The sequence below is a fragment of the Lupinus angustifolius genome, chromosome LG17 (genome assembly GCF_001865875.1).
Source record: "Lupinus angustifolius cultivar Tanjil chromosome LG17, LupAngTanjil_v1.0, whole genome shotgun sequence".
Lineage (NCBI taxonomy): Eukaryota > Viridiplantae > Streptophyta > Magnoliopsida > Fabales > Fabaceae > Lupinus > Lupinus angustifolius.
This window is the reverse complement of record NC_032025.1, coordinates 4,572,981-4,593,187: the sequence shown is the minus strand read 5'-3', so window position 1 is coordinate 4,593,187 and position 20,207 is coordinate 4,572,981. Positions and strand designations below refer to the sequence as shown.

The window sequence follows — 20,207 nt, the reverse complement described above, 5'->3', positions numbered from 1 at the left end:
TCAACAAGCTTATTTGATGAAAAATAAGCTAGTTGCATGTATTGTTTTAGTATAAGATTTTAAAAAAAAATCCTTAACTTACAAACCTTGATTTGATAAGCATTTTGGGTGACTTATTGTTTCTTAGCTTATAATAAGCTACTAACTTTTTTTTATAAAAAAAAACTCCCACACCAAATAGGTGTACTAGGTTTTTCTATTTTCCTATTTCAATTTAATAAGTTAATTGAATAGCTAGCGTGTAAGCTATATTCTAATTATATAAGTTTAGCGCATGCACAACTAAATGAAAAGTTGATAATAATTACTCCCACAATTTAAAGTTGTGCGCATGAATTAATAATAGATTGAATGATGCCTAAATTTAGTATGTATTAACTAAATATCCTCACTTTGCTTTTATCTCTTTCTTTCTCATAACATGGGGAAACTTAGAAGTAAAAAAACAAGAGAAAAAATTGTAAAAAACAAATTAAGTATAATCTTCTATAGGTAAATAATTAACCTCATACCAACGAAATTCAAGTCAACACACACAACGGTTTAGTTTGCTATTTTTTTTCAGTATTCATTTCTTTATTTTTGGGTCAATGTGAAAATTTGACTCGGTTTTTCTTTGAGTTAATAAACTATAAAACAAGCCACTTGAGATCATTCTAAGTCTAACAATGACCTGAAAAATATACCCATTCAAACTGAAATCATATTCAATGGTCGCAGCCATAATAAATTTAGCTAAATAGATGAGTATGGCATTTAAAATGAAAACCTTAAGAGTGAAACAGATAAGCAAGGTGCTATGATTCGTCATATATGTTGACCCAATGAATGTGTGCATGGTTATGTTTCTATGATTTAGTTTCTACACATGAATTGGTCAGAAATCGAAGCATAAAATACAATACTAGTCAATAAATGAGAGCTTGAAATATAGTACTATATATATTTGTTACTTGACTTTTTGTAGTATTATTCACTCATTATAAATAATAAAAATCAAACAATTCAAACTCATATCTTTTTAATGGATTTATTCATGTAATAAATATCAGCCATAACGTGTACACTGTACACTATGCTATCTATCAATAGCTCTTGGACAAGACGTATATATTGTAATTAAAGGGTCGAACTCTTGATAGAGAAATTAGTCATTGGTTTTGCTAGCAATTATGTTTTAGTAAATACAATGAATATATAAAAGTACACGTTTTAAATGAAAATCTAAATACATCATGGATATATTTTTATAGGATTGTATTAAATATATTTCTTCTCAACAATATAATTACTTACTAACAAGACGTTAATTTAGTTGCGTAAGACCTCACTGGATCTTCAAAGTTGAATGTTTGATTCCTGAGAACAACACTTATTGGGAGAGATAGTCACAACCCTGAAAGGGATTAACCTTACCCAAAAAAGTGAGAGGATATACTTAGTACAACAAAAAAAACAATAATTGCTTATTTCAACCTGATGGGGAGGATGTTGTGGTCAATCTGGATTATGATAAACGAAACTATCTTTATGGACAAATAAGTGAGTTATGTTCATTTAATGGATATGATTCAAACTAAATTTTGGATTTGATTATTTTCTTTTGTAACTTACCTTCTTTGACTTTTGTAAATTGGTTATTGACCTAATGTACTGTATTAATTTAGCTTGTAAAAATATCACTTCTTGATCTTCCATGTATTGTATGGACACCCCTTATATCTATTTTAATATAATTATCTTATCAGAATTTTTTTTTCTTATTTCAACCAGTCTTCAATATCCAATATCCTAAACTAGAAATACAGAAAGAATCCCACACTTTTATGTGACCTGAATGACAATGAGAATTTAATGAGAGTAGATAAACGTTGAAGTCAATATTGATGTGAGTGTGTACCAAGTATGAAACTACGGATTCAAACATGTATACCTAGTTCGAAGAAACATACTTGTAGGAGTTAGGTTATCATTTATTCGTTAGATTTGTTAGGTGAGTGAGGATAAGATTTCTTCCTCTTAGATTTAGTTAATTAGGATTATATTGTAATCGTTTCTTTTGAATCTTAGTTCCGGAACTTATCTCTCTAGTTAGCTTGTCAAGATTTGAGTGAGGCAACCTATTTGGTAGGGATATATATATTTTATAATGGATCACAAGAATTGTTAGATTTTTCTCAGAAAGTATATTGAAAAATGTTTTAGTAACATTCGATAAATTGTCAAGCATATATTACCTCTCACAATTTAAAACATTTTTATAAAGGGCATATATGAGAATGTAAAAATCATGTCAAAAGTAATGGTTTAATAATAATTATATTTATAGAGATCCTATTAGTTAATTTATTGAAGGTATGTCATTTATTATAATGGCCATACCTATTTAAATAAACAAAATAAATTATCTCTATTATTGTTTTCTATTATTACAAAATAGTCAAGAGGAATCCACATTCCACAGGTTGTATTTATCTAAAGAAAGATATTCACGATACACTATCTTTTACAAATTATGTGAAAACATAAAATTTTATATCTTTGAATTAATATATTTATTATCATGTTTTGCTCATGTATAAACTAATAATAGCTTGCATAGCCAAGTCGCAGTCATGACGAAGAATGAAAATTATTGGTCTCGATGAAGAAGCTCTCCTATCTCATGCTACATCTCCAAGTTTGGTCAAAACTCAAATGCTATGTGATTTTTATCCAACTCATAGTGACGAACCTAAGGTAGACTTTGTGAGGAAACTTGCCCCATTAGAATTGGGAAACATTAGGATAGTGAGGCTCACATGTTTCACGTATTAAGATATGAAGAGAATGAATATTGGTAAATTTATATTCGTAAGCAAAGATGTTATTTTCATAATTTGAATATATGTCATCAAGGACAAGATAACAAGACAAATAACTTTTTTATATCTGAATTAATCTTTAAATATTATTGAGAGTATGATGTACTGAATTGCCTAATGGGAAACATAATTATGAGCATACAAGTTCACATCCTAATATTCTTTTCACCCATTTCATGTTTATAAATAACTAAGGCTTAATTAAAATTTAGTTTCATGTACTAAAGAGATCCTTTGAACTATTTTTTTATAATCTAGATCCTAGGACATTTGAAACTATCTCCTCATCCACCATCTTCTTAATTACCATTAAGTGCTTATGTGGTTGATGGAGTTCCACATTAGTCAAATTACATCATGCCCTATGGCTACTTGTGTAAATAAAATAAAAATTCTAAATTATTAAAAAGTTTAATTAGAAGAGATTTGAATTAAAAACAATTGTTATAGGAATAAATGAAAATCATTAATATGAATTATTTGAAATTATTTCAATGGTTAAGATTAAAAGATAAATATATATGATTTTTTTAAATTATTATATAACCATTAATTAACTTACTTTTAATCTCTTAATCATTCATGTATAATTATATGCCCAAATAACTAAAATTATTATTTTTATTGTTTTTATATGAGAATTGTTTCTACTTTGGTTACTCACTAATTATGCATATTAGTAAATTTACATTATTTTATTATATATTCATTTATTAATTTCTCATATTTACTGGAAAAATGTTCATCATCTTCACCTGGCAACATGTTCTATATCAACAAAGTCGAATCAACCTTTCCAAGATTCCTCTCCTTGATTTTCATATGCACTAAAATATGACATCATGCAAAAGCATCCAATTGAACACCAATTCTTCAATGAATGCAATCAATTCATCTAATTCCATAACGTTCTTCTTCAGAGGCAATTTCACTGGCAACTTCAAAGCACGAGCTATTTCGCCCATTCACATTAATCCTAAGGCTCATTGACATAACTATATCGCCCATAGTTGGCAATGAGTTGCGGAACGAGATCTTCGCGAATAGCAGCGTCAAACAGTGAAGTTCAACTAGTTTTGGAACTTAGACTGTGCATTGCTTCAAGTATAAAATATTGAAATGTAATTCAAAAGTTAGGTAATTCAGTAAGTTTTTTACTATAAATAAATATTGTACTTAATCAATAAAAGCATTACTCATTCATTCATTTTTCTCTCTTCTGTTACATGGTTTCTTTCTCTCTAAACAAATCTACACCACATTCATTTCTTACTGCATAACTATCACAAATTCTTCAACACAAGTTCTTCACTGTCTTCATTCAATTCTCCTATCTTCTTGTCTCGGGTTCACTAGTCATTCATTTATGTTCCAACAAATCTGGGACAGAATAGTGGAAATTTTCCAGCAAATCTTCCAATCCTTGATGGGAAGAATGGAAACCAATGGAGGGTGGGGGCGTTCGTAGTGACTGAGGGGGTCAAAGACCAAGGAGAAGATTATTCTTTTTACCAAACACATGTGGATCCAATCACGATCTTATAATAAGAACAAGAAATCTTTCTCGATCAATCCTTTTTTTTGCCCCCTATTTGACTGATGGGGAAAACAAACAATAAATTATAACAAATTAAATATATAATAAATAGATCAAATATCAAAATAGAATAGATAAAACGAAATATAAAATTGTTGAGCAAGGGGTTTCAAGAAGTGGACGAAATTGCAAATGAAGGCTCTAATGGGGTTTCAAGAAGTGGACGAAATTGTTGAGCAAGGGTATCAAGATCTTGCTGAAAATGCAACAGAGGAGCAAAAGAAGCATCATAAAGAAACAAAAAGAAAGATTGCAAAACCATATTTCTTCTACATCATTGTGTAGATGAAGCACACTTTGAAAAGATTTCTGGTGCAGCAAATGCAAATGAGGCTTGGTTAATTCTTGAAGCATGCAATCAAGGTGCAGAGCAATTGAAGAAAGTGAGGCTGCAAACTCTAAGGCGGCAATATGAGCTAATGCAGATGAATGCAACAGAGAAGGTGGCTTAATTCTTTAACGAAATTGTAGCTCATAAAACTCTATGAAGGCATGTGGTGAAAAATCAGTGATCAATCAATAGTTGAGAAGATCCTTCGCACTCTTACTCCAAGTTTTGATCTCATTGTGGTGGCCATTGAAGAATCAAAGAGACTAGAAGACATGAAAGTTGAAGATCTTCAAGGATCTCTTGAGGCACATGAGCAAAGAATTATGGAGAGAAGTATTGAAAGACCTGTTGAGCAAGCCTTACAAGCTTACATCAGAAAGAACTTTGGAGGAAGAAGTGGCTTGAGAGGAAGAGGCAGAGGGAGAGATTACAAGAACTATAAGAATATGCATAACAAAGATCAAGAGAAAGTGGAATCTGATAAACCAGAAACCTCAATCAGAAGGGGTGGCTTCAACCAGTGGAAAGGTGGAAGAAAGATGGTGGACATAAAGAAGATAAAATGCTTTAATTGTGGGAAAGTTGGTCATTTCTCGAATGAATGTAAGGCATCTTCAAATCAAAGTGACAATAGAAGTAGACATTTCAGTGAAGCACACATGGCTAAGGAGGAAATAGTGACAGAAGATGATGAACAATCCCTTCTACTCATGATGGTAACAAGTCAGGTTGACAAGAACAAGGATGTGTGGTACATAGACTCTGGTTGTTCAAGTCTTATGACTGGACATAGAGATTGGTTGGTGAATTTGATGAGAAGAGAAAAAACACAGTGAGATTTGCTGATAATAGGGTCATCCAAGCTGAAGGCACTCGTGATGTATTGATCAAAAGAAATGATGGCAAGTATGCCATGATCACTGATGTATTATATGTGCCAAATATGAAAAGTAACCTAATTAGCATGGGGCAACTATTGGAGAAAGGCTTTTCCATGGGACTAATCAATGAATCCCTAGAAATCTATGATTAGAGGAAGAAGTTAGTCATGAGAGCAAACATGGCCTCAAATAGAACATATCAGATCAGTCTTGCCACTGTTGAATCTTAATACCTATCTGCTACAACACTGATTGGAGACTCTTGGATTTGGCATCCAAGGTTTGGACATTTAAACTTTAGAGACTTGAATATGCTGAGAACTAGAGAAATGGTGCTAGGCATGCCACTAATACAAACTTCAAATAAGGTATGTGACAACTGCCTTATTAGCAAACTATCAAGGAAATCTTTCAAATCATTCACAGCTTCAAGAGCCAATGATCTGTTACACATTGTGTATTTAGATGTGTGTGGGCCTATTGATGTTCCTTCATTAGGAGGCAGTAAATATTATGTCACCTTTGTAGATGACTTAAGCAGAAAAATATGGCTCTACCTAATCAAACTAAAGAGTGAAGTGTTCATGATATTCAAAGAATTCAAGAAGTTGGTAGAAAGACAGTTAGGGAAGAATCTAAAGATTCTTAGGACAGATGGAGGTGGTGAATACACATCCAATGAATTTGCAGAATTTTGTAGAGAACAAGGAATTGTGCATGAGGTGACTGCTCCCTACACACCTCAACACAATGGAATTGCAGAAAGAATAAACAATGAGAAGCATGTTGAAGTCAAAGAATTTACCACAAAACTTGTGGGGAGAAGCAGCCACGACTGCTGCATTTGTGCTCAATAGATGTCCCACAAAGAAGCTGAATTCAATTGTGCTAGAAGAAGCATGGTCAGGGACCAAACCCTCAGTAAAACACCTAAGGATATTTGGCTCACTTTGTTACAGCCACATTCCTGATCAGAGAAGAAAGAAGCTAGACAACAAGAGTGAACCAATGATCTTCGTTGGATACAATCCCACTGGTTCATACAAATTGTACAATCCTACAACAAAACAAGTTGTATTTAGCAGGGATGTACTATTTGTTGAATTAAAGTCATGGAAATGGCTTAAAGAGAACAACAATCCTATGACTAGTGTGCAACTGGATTTGGAATTTAAGGAGTTGTCAAGAGAAGAAGAAGAAGAAGAAAACTCAGGCACTTTGAATCACACACAACAAGAGATGAGTGAAAGACCAAGAAGACAACGCAGAAGGAGATTTGGTGCAACACATGGCATTGTTAGCATATACTGAGCCAATACGTTTGGAAGAGGCAATATCTAGCACTGTTTGGAGAAAAGCTATGCAAGAGGAGATCAAGTCAATAGAAAAAAATGAGACCTGGGAATTGGTGAACCTACCTGAACAGAAAAGACCAATAGATGTGAAATGGATTTTCAAGATAAAGCTGAAACCAGATGGCATCATAGCAAAGCATAAAGCAAGGCTAATAGCCAAAGGATTCATGCAAAAGAAAGGGCTTGATTACTCAGAAGTATTTGCACCTGTAGCTAGGCTTGAAACCATAAGGCTTATGGTAGCTCTAGCTAGCTGGAACCTATGCCAACTAGATGTAAAGTCTGCATTTCTAAATGGACCTATAGAAGAAGTGGTATTTGTGAAGCAACCCCCTGGTTTCATAAGCAAAGGAAATGAAGGAAAAATACTAAGACTCAAGAAAGCTTTGTATGGATTAAAGCAAGCACCTAGAGCTTGGAACAAAAGAATTGACAAGTTCATATAAGATTCTGGTTTTTAGAAATGTTCAGTTAAGTACGGAGTGTACATCAAGCCTACTGACCAGAACCATGGTGCATTATTCATATGTCTCTATGTGGATGATCTTCTCATCACAGGAAGCAGTTCTGCAGAAATTGAAGAGCTAAAAACTAGTCTAAAAGGAGAGTTTGAAATGTCAGATCTAGGAAGATTGTCATACTTTCTTGGGTTTGAATTTTAGCACACCAAGAAAGGATTATTCATGCACCAAAAGAAGTACCTACTTGAAGTGTTGGGAAAATTCAATATGAAGAACTGCAATCCTTCAGAAACTCCAGCAGAGATGAATCTAAAGCTGGATAAATGTGAGGAAGAAGATAGAGTTGATGCAACTCAGTATAGACAAATTGTGGGTAGTTTGAGATACATGTGTCATACCAGACCAGAAATATCATTCAGTATTGGTGTAATTAGCAGGTTTACGAGTGATCCAAGACACTCCCACATAATTGCAGCCAAGAGAATCCTAAGATATCTGAAGGGAACTCTAGATTTTGGCATTGTTTTCCTTCACCAGGATGAGAAAATCTGCTCACAACTTACTGCCTACTCTAATTCTGATTGGAGTGGAGATGTTCTGGACAGGAAAAGCATTATGGGGTACATATTCATGATAGTAGGTGCCCCAATCTCTTGGTGTTCACAAAAGCAGAAGGTAGTGGCTCTATCTACATGTGAGGCTGAGTACATATCAATATGTTCAACAACTTGTCAAGCAATTTGGCTGTCTTTACTGCTAGAACTTGACATTGACAATGGGGGTGCAATTGAATTATTGATAGATAGTAAATCTGCCACGAACTTAGCCAAAAATCCAGTATCTCATGAAAGGTATAAGTATAGTGAAACAAAGTACTATTACTTGAGGCAGCAAGTAGCAGAGGGCAAAATCAAACTCATTCACTGTAGAATTGAGGTGCAATTGGCTAACATTATGACTAAGCCATTGAGGATGGACAGATTTAAGGAGTTAAGAAAGAAAATAGGAATTCAAAGGGTAAACCAAGAGTAGTCTCTGAAAGTTTGTTTGTTTTTGTTTGAAATTGTAAGCTTTTGAATCATGGTAGGGTGTTGAAATGTAATTCAAAAGTTAGGTAATTCAGTTAGTTTCTTACTATAAATAGATATTGTACATCCCAGAAGATTAATCAATAAAAGCATTATTCATTCATTCATTCATTTTTCTCTCTTCTGTTACACGGTTTCTTTCTCTCTAAACAAATCTACACCACATTCATTTCTTACTGCATAAGAATCACAAATTCTTCAACACAAGTTCTTCAGTGTCTTCATTCAATTCTACTCTCTTCTTCTCTCGGGTTCACTAGTCATTCATTTCTGTTCCAACATAAAATACACGACGACCTTTATTCTATAGTAATATTATGCCAAATCATTTGATTCAGTATATCACATATAATTCAGGTTCAATGTTTAGATAACCTAAACTCGACCTATTTCTGTAAATAAATTCAACTGCCAATTCATATAGTTGAAATATACTATGATTTAGTTATCAAACCGACTCATCAATCCAGATTAAGATACTATGATTCAGTTATTATAGTTGAAAGCCAAACCAACCAGGTTTGAGATACTTTGAGCAAAGGTGAATGTTGTGCAACTAAGAATTGCACATGGCATAATAATACTTTAACAGCCTTGACCTAGTAATTTCAACAAGTCTTACAGTAAATAAATAAAGGAATGTGTGAGTGCAAGAATATTACCAAAAACAGCTGCTATATAAAGAATTGTTAACGTAACTATATACAGTGCTCTGGGCTGTGCAAAAACTGTAGGGTGTATACAAAACAACAGTTAGTCTCAATATCAGTATTGGATGGTGTGGTGGCGTAACCAGAGGTCATACATAACCATATGAAAAGCATCATATTTGATAGGGGGTGAATTCCATTGGAAGTGTCTCTGAACCTGATAGAAGAACAAGACAAATATTTCTCGTGAGTTCAACCACGTCAACACATAATTCAATTTGCAATTGAAAGTTTTATCATGGGTCCATTTTCTTAATTTCTATTTTAACTTCGCATACTGATGGCTCTTCAAACAGAAATGAAATAATACTGGAGGAAATAAAAATGCCAGAGAAAAATGAAACCACCGGCAGTCAAGGGTTTTCTGAACTATAATCATAGGAAGCAACAGGTATGTTCAAATGCAACATATATAAGATGTGAAGAAATAAAATATTTCATTAAATAAATAGATTGACATAAAGTAATGATATGATTTCTACCTTCACCAAATTATTATGAAGTGCAACAAACTCAGCATCCGATATTCTTTTGAGGATTTGTTTAAGCTGATACACATCACTCTCCTTGAGTACAACAGCAAATTTTCTCCAGTCAAGAATATCATTAAAAGGAAGGTCATAGTAATTTGACAATATTACTGCAAAACAACATTAACAGTTTCAGTTACAAGGTTGTATAAAGACACATACAGCCCATCTCAAAAGTCAGAACATCAAAGTCAAAATTATAACATGTAATGGTATTTCATTGAAACTAGCTACAATTCAAATATCAGTGATGGTATCCTAAAGCACTTTTGAGATCCAGAGGAAGCATATTGGCCAAATAATAAATGTGTTAACAGTCATGCCTGACGTGCAGCAAACAACTTTGGCTGAAGATCTGAACTTCAACTGTGATATGTTTACGTGGGTTCTATGTTGAATTTGAGCTAATTATCACCCTACATTACTTAATGACCTTAAGTAAGGTGCCTGGAGGGATGGAGTATGAGTGGAAGGTCCTAAATTTGATCCCTGTTCATTCTACTATTCCAGAATCCAACCTACCCCAATAATAATATAAAGTTGCACCTATTATTCATTCCACTTACAGAATCTGCGTTTTTATATTGAATTATATACTTGAAACCTACTGATTAATTGATTATTAAACCACCATATTTCAGACGCTGTTGTATCACATCTCCATAAAATTAGAATTCCATTCTTAGGGGTGACAGAAGCAACAAAGTTTTAATCAGTCTAGACATGGACAGGGTTCACAGATGTTTCTCAGTAGATAGACACTTTCAATTCATATTTTAACATAAACACAAGAACCCAGGCATCTAACAGAAATTCAAGATAAATGCAAGGTAAACCTAACCATTTCATATCATCCATGAAACATAGGAAAAAGTGAAAAGCCATTACGCAATAAGTATTAAGTTTACATATACTTGCATTGTCACATGGGTATGCAGTTTTCAGATGTTTAATATGCCACTATAAAATTAAGGGGGAAATAATCAGAAACGGTGACTCTTACCAGGGATGCATCCGTAATGGATAGAGTCAGCAATTCGAGCACTATTAACCTGTGAACCACCAGGACATATACAAAACTTACTCCTGTAAAATCGCTTCTGGTATACGAGATGCCCATCTGCCCTACTAATTCTGTTGTTTGAAATATCTAGTTCTGTATCATTTTCCCACACACGTGCAAGAATAACTCTAATTTTAGAGTTACGATGGCCAGCCCAAAATCCAAGAGTAGTCCTGTAAAGCAAATTTTTATCAAATTTTCAGAATGAAAAAAAAGTATGCAGAACCATTGTCAATTGATCTTGCAGAACAGTCTAATGCATCAATGTACCAGCAATTTTATTTATTTATTTTAGGAAACAAATTATCTTAGCATCTATACTAATTCTACCATTTGAAATAATTAATTCTATATCCCCTTTTACATGAAACGCATAATATGTATTTAAAATAAGGTTCTTGCCTGGGATAAGAACACTAAAACTAAGTATCTTGTTCTTGTTGCAATATAAAGATTATAAGCCACGAAAAACACCATTATTTTTCATTTCTTCGCAAGTAGAGTGTACTCCACAATTAAGATCCACAATGTTGATAATGTTAACCCAGGTCACCAGAAAATTTTAAAGTGAAGTGCAATTGTAGATTATTAAAGAAACTGAAGTCCTGTGGGTTGTGACTTGTGACCGAGTTGAAGATAGGGGTGCTTATATAGTTTGATGAATATCAAGCAATTTGCATCACTTCTGTTAAGTGGCCATAGCAAGGTTAACAGACAATTCAAAAGCAGGTTGATATGTCATCTAAATAACAAATCTCTGATCCCATACACCTAACTTGCACCAACTCGGGAGTAACAATCTAAGTGGTTATCATATATCTTGAAATTCTTACCTGTTTTCTATATCATTCCCGCCAGCTGGAAGAGCAAATGGCTGTAGTACTTGAGGAAGAGCAATATCCTTGTGTGGAATGAATCCAACATCATAGCTGGGAGAGCACACTGCTCGAATGGAATTCTTTACAAGTAATGGAAGTCCTTCTGTTGCCCTAACACCAACATCATGACAAGTGACAAAGAAGTGATCAGCACCCAAGGTTCTGTTCCAATACGGATATTTGGATATTAAGCTCTCCACATAATTTTGGACAATTATGGTCATATTGTCATAAGATGTACCCTGCATAACATACAAGTGTGAGAATAAACTCTACCTAGAGGCAGGTACTAACCATCCAGGCTTAATAAACATTGTAGATACTTTTTCTAGTATTTCCTTTTTGGTTTAGAACATGATGAGTCTCGAGCAATGGTAAGGTTGCTTGCCTTGTAAGTTGTAACCTAGAGGTCATGGGTTCAAATCCTGGAAACAACTTTTTTGCTTATGAAGGCAAGGCTGCATATATCTACCCTCCCCATTCCCCACTAGGTTTAGAACCCACAGTAACATAATCACAAATCATGAACAATTATCAGTTGCAATCATGTTCACCTACAATGTTGGAGCTGATCAAGAAAAGATAACCTCAAAATAGAATTCAGAATTGAATATACCCAAAAAATTCAAGAATAGACACACAGAAAAGGGGGAATCATGAAAGGAACTCTCACAAGCATGAACTAAGTTCTGGGCATATAAGGAACAAAGTTAAAAACAAAACATAGGCATAAGCTTAAGAGAGAGAAAAACTAAGATTTTTTCATCTTCCACAATGACTTAACTTTAGACAATAATCACAATTCATAAGAGCACTTTCCAAAATGAAAATTTAGTCCCCAACTGCAATCCCTGGGGGAAAAAGGTGCTGAGTAAATGCATAATGGATTTGACTCATTTGAATGCTTCAAATCCATAATCATCCACCATTCCACCAATAATAGTCTTTCCAACATGGAGTCATCCAGAATCCTTAAAAAGAAGAGTTACTACTTACTAATGATGCATGTCAATATGTCATAAACAATAGCTCTGACACTCTATCATTTCCCTACACCTAGCATACAAAAACAACAAAAGCAGTTTCCCACAAGGTGAGATCAACTCAATGGATCTACGACACCATAACATTCTATCATAAATCATGTCTATAGACAAACTACTTACATCTAAATCCTTTTAACAGATTCGCCTATAATTTTTCATGGTCTCCCTCTGCCTCTATGATTCCCCTACCCTCCATCTAATCTAGTCCCCGAGTCTCCAAACTCAAGATTCTATAAGTTTTTGTTGCATATGCCTGATCCACTTAAGGCGAGAGATTCTCCCATCTTCCTACAATAGGTGCTACCTCAACCTTCTCTCTAATGCATCATTCCTAATCTTACCTTATTTATTCTTGTGTCATCGTGGTCTTTCCGACATTTAGTTTATCCCTACACATTGCATAAACATCTTATAAATCAATTGCCATCTCCAGCAAGATATCAATTAGTACCAACACAACATCCCAAAAAAAAGCAACTATCGTCTCAGATCTCAACACAACACAAAATGTGAACAATTCAATTGCAGCAAATAATTAAAATCCACTGCACCTTGCCACGCATCTTGTGACAGGAAATCGGGATGAAAAAGAGGTGAGCCTGATCAGGATCAAGGGTACGAAAATGACTCTCTCGAATGTTCTGGAAGAAGTAGCCTTCACTAGCATACTTCCCCGTCAGCTTCCTCGGGGTTTGATAAAAAGTTTTGGGATCACCATCTTCATATATATACACCTTGAACTTGTTCTCCATCTCAGCGAAATTAAACTTGAACACGCGTGGCGAGTGATAGATATCAGAGAAATCTTCACCATCTTGTTCTACGGTTCTAGAAATTTCTTTTGTATCGCCTAAGAAGTTGGCAACAGAGACCTTGGAAAATAGAAGAAAAAGTGAGATGAGAAAGTGATTGATTGAAGTTGAAAAGGAAAAGGAGCATTAAAGGAAAATGAACAATTAAGGGTCTGTTTGCAAGTTGGGATTTCGAGAGGAAGGAATGAAAAGGAAGACATCAGAGTCGTGAAATACACTAGTGAACTGACTCTGATTCTCAAGACTTTTATTCTCCTTCAAAACTCAACTCGGAAACGGATTCGAAGGGTAAAGGGGTCTGTTACCTGAGGGGTGGAATATTTGAGGGAGAGGAAGGTGAAGGAGAGAAGGGTGAGGATTGCGAGGGTGAGGAGTGAACATCGTAGGGTGGATAGTTGTTGGGGTTGCTTACCTGACGTCAGCATTGGATTGAATTGAGAAATGGTGGTGATATTGTTGAAAATGATCGATGTTTAGAGTAGTAGAAGAGGAACCAGATGTGGGTTTTGTTTCCGTATGAATGAATCTGTGATGTGGGCAATTCATATAAAATTCTCATTTTCTGTTTATTTCTTCCATTTTACTTTCTCACCATGCTGCTCTGCTGGCATTGGAGGGAGTGAGAAGAAGCCTTAATCACATGATTTGGCTTTTTAGCACTATGTTTTTTTTTTTAAGTATTTGGTCCATCCATTACCAATCGTTGTTTTAGTACTTCACATCAATAGTGGATGGAAAATGCTAATGTAATGTCACCAATGTTACTCACTAATAAAATAAATAATATGTTGATTTAAGAGATTAATAGTAAAATTCTCTTTTTTATAAGGAAAACCAATTCTAACCTCACTCTTCTTTCGAAATACGCGCATCTTTGTTATGAAATTCTAACACCAATCCCCCACCACTATCATTGTACAAGTCCAACAAAACAATCACCCAAGTTACTTTGCCTCCAACTTCTTAAGTCATAGTGTGGATAAACTTTTGGTTCACCAATGAGTGACTCAACCTTAGATTAAAAGTTCTTTCAACCTTCAATATCTTATGGCTAGGGAATTACACTCCAATAATTACAAGTAGTTCAAAGTGAACTCAAGGATTCAAACAGAAATCAAGAGTCACTTCAAGAAAGTGTGGAGGTGTTTTTGTTCTAAGATTTGTTTGAGAGTTGGATTTTGAAGGGGAATATAGGGAAATAGAAGATTTGAGAGTCATCTCACATGTGTATTTCACGACTTTCAAATCTTCTATTTCCCTTCTTTCCTCTCCAAAATCCAATTCTCAAACTAACCCTTAAAAAACCAAAAATTGTTTTGAGTCATATGGAGAACAAAAGTTTTGTATATTCCTATGATGTGTCATCACATGACATTGGAGATGTAGCCTTCATTATTGAGATCAAAGGTAGCAGTCCCTAAAAATGGAGCGACTAAATATTTAAAAATTATAGAAACCAAAATAAATTTCAGTATACAAAAAGTCATATTTAACCCCATTTTTTATAAATTAATACATTGATATTTGATTGTGCATTGCCCTAAGATAATTTTTTTATCTTAAAATAATCACATATACTAATGTGCTTTGACCGTGATATATCATAACTATTGTTTTTGGGTACATATATCATAACTAAATTATGACATCACGTTATAATATAATTTTTCCAGTTTTAAAATACTTTTTAATCACAACATAAAGAGTTGAGTAATATTTTGTAGATGTGAATAAATATCTTCAAGCTATAATATTAGACTAATTTTATATTTGTTAAATAATTTTTTTCAAACATAATAATATTAAGATGATTAATCTTCAACATGATATATAAAATAAAGTTGCTTATGTACCAACCAAACATAATTGAGTTAATATGATAATGATTCTGATTATGGTGGCTAAAGGTGTTGGTGATGGGGATTATATTTGTAAAACAAAAAATTATAGTCTAAAATTCTGTTTTTTATATTTTGAAAAGGGACGGTATCTAGTTACCTTAGCAGTAAGAGTAAAAAGCACTCCTCATTTCATTCGTTCATTTGAATTACATCCAAGGACCTATATTTATTTGCTAAACAACTAATCTAACATCATTTATCTATTCTCTAAACCTATTTGTTTATGTTTGCACTTTGCACTATTCTCGTTTTTAAAAAACCCCTTTGACGTAAATGGTGTTGTTTCCCTATCTTTCCAATAGCACCTGAAAACTTCATTCACTTTGTAAATAAGGGAACCTTACAAGCTTGCTCATCTATAGAGCCCTTCTTTAGAGCTTGAGCAACATTTGAGGTTTGTTTGTTTGTTTGAATTTTTGTCCCTTATTTTCTTATTTTCTTTTTGTTTCTCGCAAAATTCTGTCCGACCAAGAACATCCATAGGTATGTGGGGCTAACTCTTACCACAAATACTGACTTGACATCCATTTGTTGAATACACCAACCCTTATATCTTGCCAATGATACCACCAATCTTATGGTTTCAATTCTTGTAATAGGGGCAAAGACTTCATCATAGTCTAGGCCTTGTCTTTGAAGAAATCCCTTTGCTACAAGTCTAGCCTTATACTTGGTCATTTCTCCCTTTGGATTTATCTTTACCTTATAAACCCATCTTACATCAATGACCTTCTTTCCTTTTGGTAACCGAGTGAGCTCCTAAATCTTGTTCTTCTCAATTGACATGAGTTCTTTCTGCATAGCATCAGACCAGTGACTCTACTTGACTGCATCTTCAAAATTTATTGGTTCCATTTCAGCCAAGAGAGCCATATGCACTAGTTCCCCTTCAACAGTGATTTCTGAATCTGGAAAGACTTCATAGTCACTTAACCTTGATGGTGCTTGTCTAGCTCTTTGTGCTCTTTGTTGGTTTAGATTTTCTACAACAGGTGGTTGATCAATAAGCAATGGTTCTCTGTCACCTAAGCCTTCATCAAACTGCATTATTGTGTGCCTTTTTTTATCATTGTTTGTTCCACCTCAGTTCCAACTCTGTGTTTCATCTACCTTCACATCTCTACTCAACATTATCCTCTGATTTTGTGGATCATAGACCCTATATGCTCCTGTAGTGTGGTATCCAAGCAATACAAGTTTCTTGCTTCTGTCATCAAGCTTATTTCTTTGAACTTCAGGCACATGAGCATAACAAATTGAGCCAAACACTCTGAAGTGGTCCACCCTTGGTTTTGAACCTGATCAAGCTTCTTCAGGTGTAGTTTCCCCTAGTCTTCTTATAGGACACCTATTCATGATATACACAGTTGTAGAGACTGCTTCACCCCAAAATCTCTTTGGCATAAACTTTGTTCTGAGCATGCTTCTTGTCATGTTAAGAATGGTTCTATTCTTTCTTTCTGCAGTACCATTGTGTTGTGGGGTATAAGGAGCAATTGCTTCATGAATCAGTCCTTCCTTAGCACAGAAATCTCTCAATTTACTTGCCATGTATTCTCCTCCTCCATCAGTTCTTAGAGTCATCAACTTCTGTCCACTCTGCCTTTCTACTTGAGCCTTAAAGTTGATGAAAATTGTGAATACCCCACTCTTTCTTTTGATCAGATAAACCCAAGTTTTCCTTGTTAAGTCATCTATAAAGGTCACAAAATACTTGTTGTCTCCCAATGAGTTTTCTTCAAAGAGTCCACATACATCTGAGTAGATAAATTCAAGTGGTTTTGTTGATTTGGTTGGTATATGAGACACAAAACTGCCCCTAGTTTGATTGCTTGATAAGCACTCATCACAGAGCTGGCTAGGGCTACTAATTGATGGTAATCCAATTACAAATCATTTTCTACTTAGGAGCTCAAGGCTCTTAAAACTCAAATGGTCATACCTCTGATGCCAAATCCAATTCTCATGAGTTGTCTTGGACAACAAACACTTATGATTGTTCACTTGAATCCCAATCTTGAAGGTTCTATTTTTGGATAGTGGAACTATCAAGATGAGATTCTTGTCACAATCATATACATTCAGTAACTTGTCTGCCATAGTCATTTCATAACCTTTCTCAAGTAGTTGACCAAGGCTAAGCATATTGCTCTTCATCCTTGGAACATACAAGATATTCTTGATACTAGCACTCTTCCCATCTTTCCTCCTGATTGAGATATCTCCAACTCCCTAAGCATTGATGGAGTTATGGTCTGCAAACTTCACTCTACTCTTGGCATTCTCATCAAGTCTCTCAAACCAATCCTTGTGGCCTGACATATGATTAGAGCAACCTGTGTCAAGATACCAGCAATCATCCTTGACCTCCTGTTCAGATGTGACCATGAGTAGGACCTGCTCTTCCTCAGATTCTTCCCATTGAGCCAATCTAGCTTCAATTTCTGGACCACTGCCATGAACAGCTTTGAATCTACATTCAGATGCAAAGTGTCCAAAGTTCTTGCAGTTAAAGCATTGAATTTTCTTCTTATCAAATTTCTTCTTGTTTCTCCTTAGCACCTGATCTTGTCCATTACATATGTTTGCTGAGAAGGGGTTAGAATCTTGCCTAGCTCCTTCATAGTTCCTTCCTTTGTCAGTCTTCCATTTGCTTTTGGGCTTCTTTTGGAAGTTTCCTTGACTAAAGGATCTTCTACTAGACTGTGCTTGGAGTGCTTGATCAGAGTTTTTATCTGAATTCCTCTCCTTGATTCTTTGTTCATGAGCCTCTAATGAGCTTTTCAATTCTTCAATCTTGAACACCTCAAGATCCTTAGATTCTTCTATGGAAACAACCACATGATCAAACTTGGGGTTCAAGGTCCTTAACACCTTCTCTACCACCAATTGATCCATCATTACTTCACCATATCCCTTCATCAGATTTGTCAATGATCTGATTTTGGTGAAGTAATCTGCAATTGTGTCACCATCTTTCATTTGCAATAGTTCATATTCTCTTCTTAATGTTTGAAGCTTAACTTTCTTCACCTTCTCTGCTCCAGCATAGCATTTCTCAAGATTGTCCCGAGCCTCTTTTGCTGTTTTGGCACTGGAAATCTTTTCAAAGTTGGATGAATCCACAAATTGATGAATCATGAACAAAACCTTGCAATCTCTCTTCTTGCATTCTCTGAAAGTGAGTCTTTGATCCTCGGTAGCATCCTCCCCCACTGATTGATATCCATTTTGAACTATCTCAAGAACTTCTTGATAGCCAAACAAGACCTTCATTTGAATGTGCCATCTATCATAGTTCTTACTGTCCAATGTAGGTAATGTCATAGTGAAGCCGTTGTTGCTTGCCATGGAAATGTACCAATGAGTTCTTTCTCCCACATATCCTAGAATCATAAACAAAAGACAAAGCTCTTGATACCACTGTTGCTAATTGCTCTGTGCTAGGTGCTTCCTAAACACTTGATAACCAAATCGTGAGTGTGAATGAAAGAAGAAAGAAGATAGCAGAAGAAGACAGTTTTAGAGTTTAAAGAGAAGAAGGTGTGTTACACGAAAGAAGAAAAAGAAATGAAGAAGGAATTGAGGAGAGTAAGAATATAATATGATCAAATGCATCAAAAAGAAAAACTATCTTCATTTACAAACTACCCTTCCTTTTATAGTAAGGAGCAACTAACTACTTTCTATAAACAGAAAGTATTCCAACTAATTAACTGAATTACAAACAATTATCTAATCAACAACTTAAACCCGAAACATTGCTTAAGAGAAATCAATCATGGATCACTTGAAGCAATGCTCATTTATTATCTTCTATTAAAATGGAGGAAGATCCAAGATATCTTATATCATTTAAAATTATGGAGAGACTTAAAAAAAACATTATAAATAATTAAGTGATGACGATGTTTTGTAGAAAAAGAAAAGAACTATGATAAGACCTATTTTGTTAGGAAACATGAACATTGAGAATGAAATCAATTTATTGCTTAAAAAATTATTAGGAATTTTTTATTTAAAATTGTCCAAAATGATACATAAATTGAAATTGACAAAATTGATGATGGACAAAATGTATTCTTCCTTGAACCTATGACTGAGTAGGACCTAAATAGTGTCGGGTCTTCGTGGGTTTATGTTGAGTCAGTGTTAAAAATTAGATTTGATTGATATTTAGGGTCGGATAGGGACAAAGCATGACTTGTAACGCCCCGAAAAATACTTCTAAAAAACTTTGCGGAAAATGGGTAATTTTATTTTTTTTGTGAAATGGTGATGTATAAAATTGTTTCCTTTTAAAACCTTCCTTTTCCGGGACGTCACTTTAAGTAACTCAAAAATCAACTTATCGTTATCGAATGATAACTTAACCTGATTCACAATTTCCTGAATAACACAATGCATATAATCGGTTAAGTCATAATTAGTTCATACAAACTAAGTCAACAAAGGCGGAAACTACCTCGCCACTAACATATACAAAATAAAAAAGAAACACAGCCCCCCAACCAAAAACAAAATGGAACATCGACGGGCCCACAAGCTGACTCAGAAGATTCCAGGAATGTCAGACCCCTCACTCGGGTCTTCCTCCTCTTCCGAGTCCGACACGAGGTTGATCACCTCTACCGAGCTCTCTACATTTACGAGCTCAACGACCTCCTCCTCCTCCTCCTCTTCCTCCACT

At 34.6% G+C, this 20,207-nt stretch overlaps 2 protein-coding genes across 3 annotated transcripts; one reads left to right on the top strand and one right to left on the bottom strand.

The window, feature by feature from the left end:
• Positions 3,881-5,628, top strand: LOC109330803. Its single transcript, XM_019565082.1, has 3 exons — positions 3,881-3,968; positions 4,747-4,904; positions 4,993-5,628. The coding sequence occupies exons 1-3, from the start codon at positions 3,881-3,883 to the stop codon at positions 5,626-5,628; spliced, it is 882 nt and encodes a 293-aa protein (XP_019420627.1).
• On the bottom strand, positions 9,156-14,163 carry LOC109331914 (probable glycosyltransferase At5g03795). 2 transcript variants are annotated; one of them, XM_019566709.1, is made up of 6 exons: positions 13,922-14,163; positions 13,356-13,676; positions 11,714-12,000; positions 10,821-11,053; positions 9,770-9,927; positions 9,156-9,444 (listed from the first exon to the last, which is right to left on the bottom strand). In XM_019566709.1, the coding sequence occupies exons 1-6, from the start codon at positions 14,039-14,041 to the stop codon at positions 9,343-9,345; spliced, it is 1,221 nt and encodes a 406-aa protein (XP_019422254.1). In that variant the 5' UTR covers positions 14,042-14,163; the 3' UTR covers positions 9,156-9,342. The 2 variants fall into 2 exon arrangements, with proteins under 2 accessions (XP_019422254.1, XP_019422255.1); XM_019566710.1 differs by having other exon boundaries at positions 13,356-13,654; positions 13,922-14,162.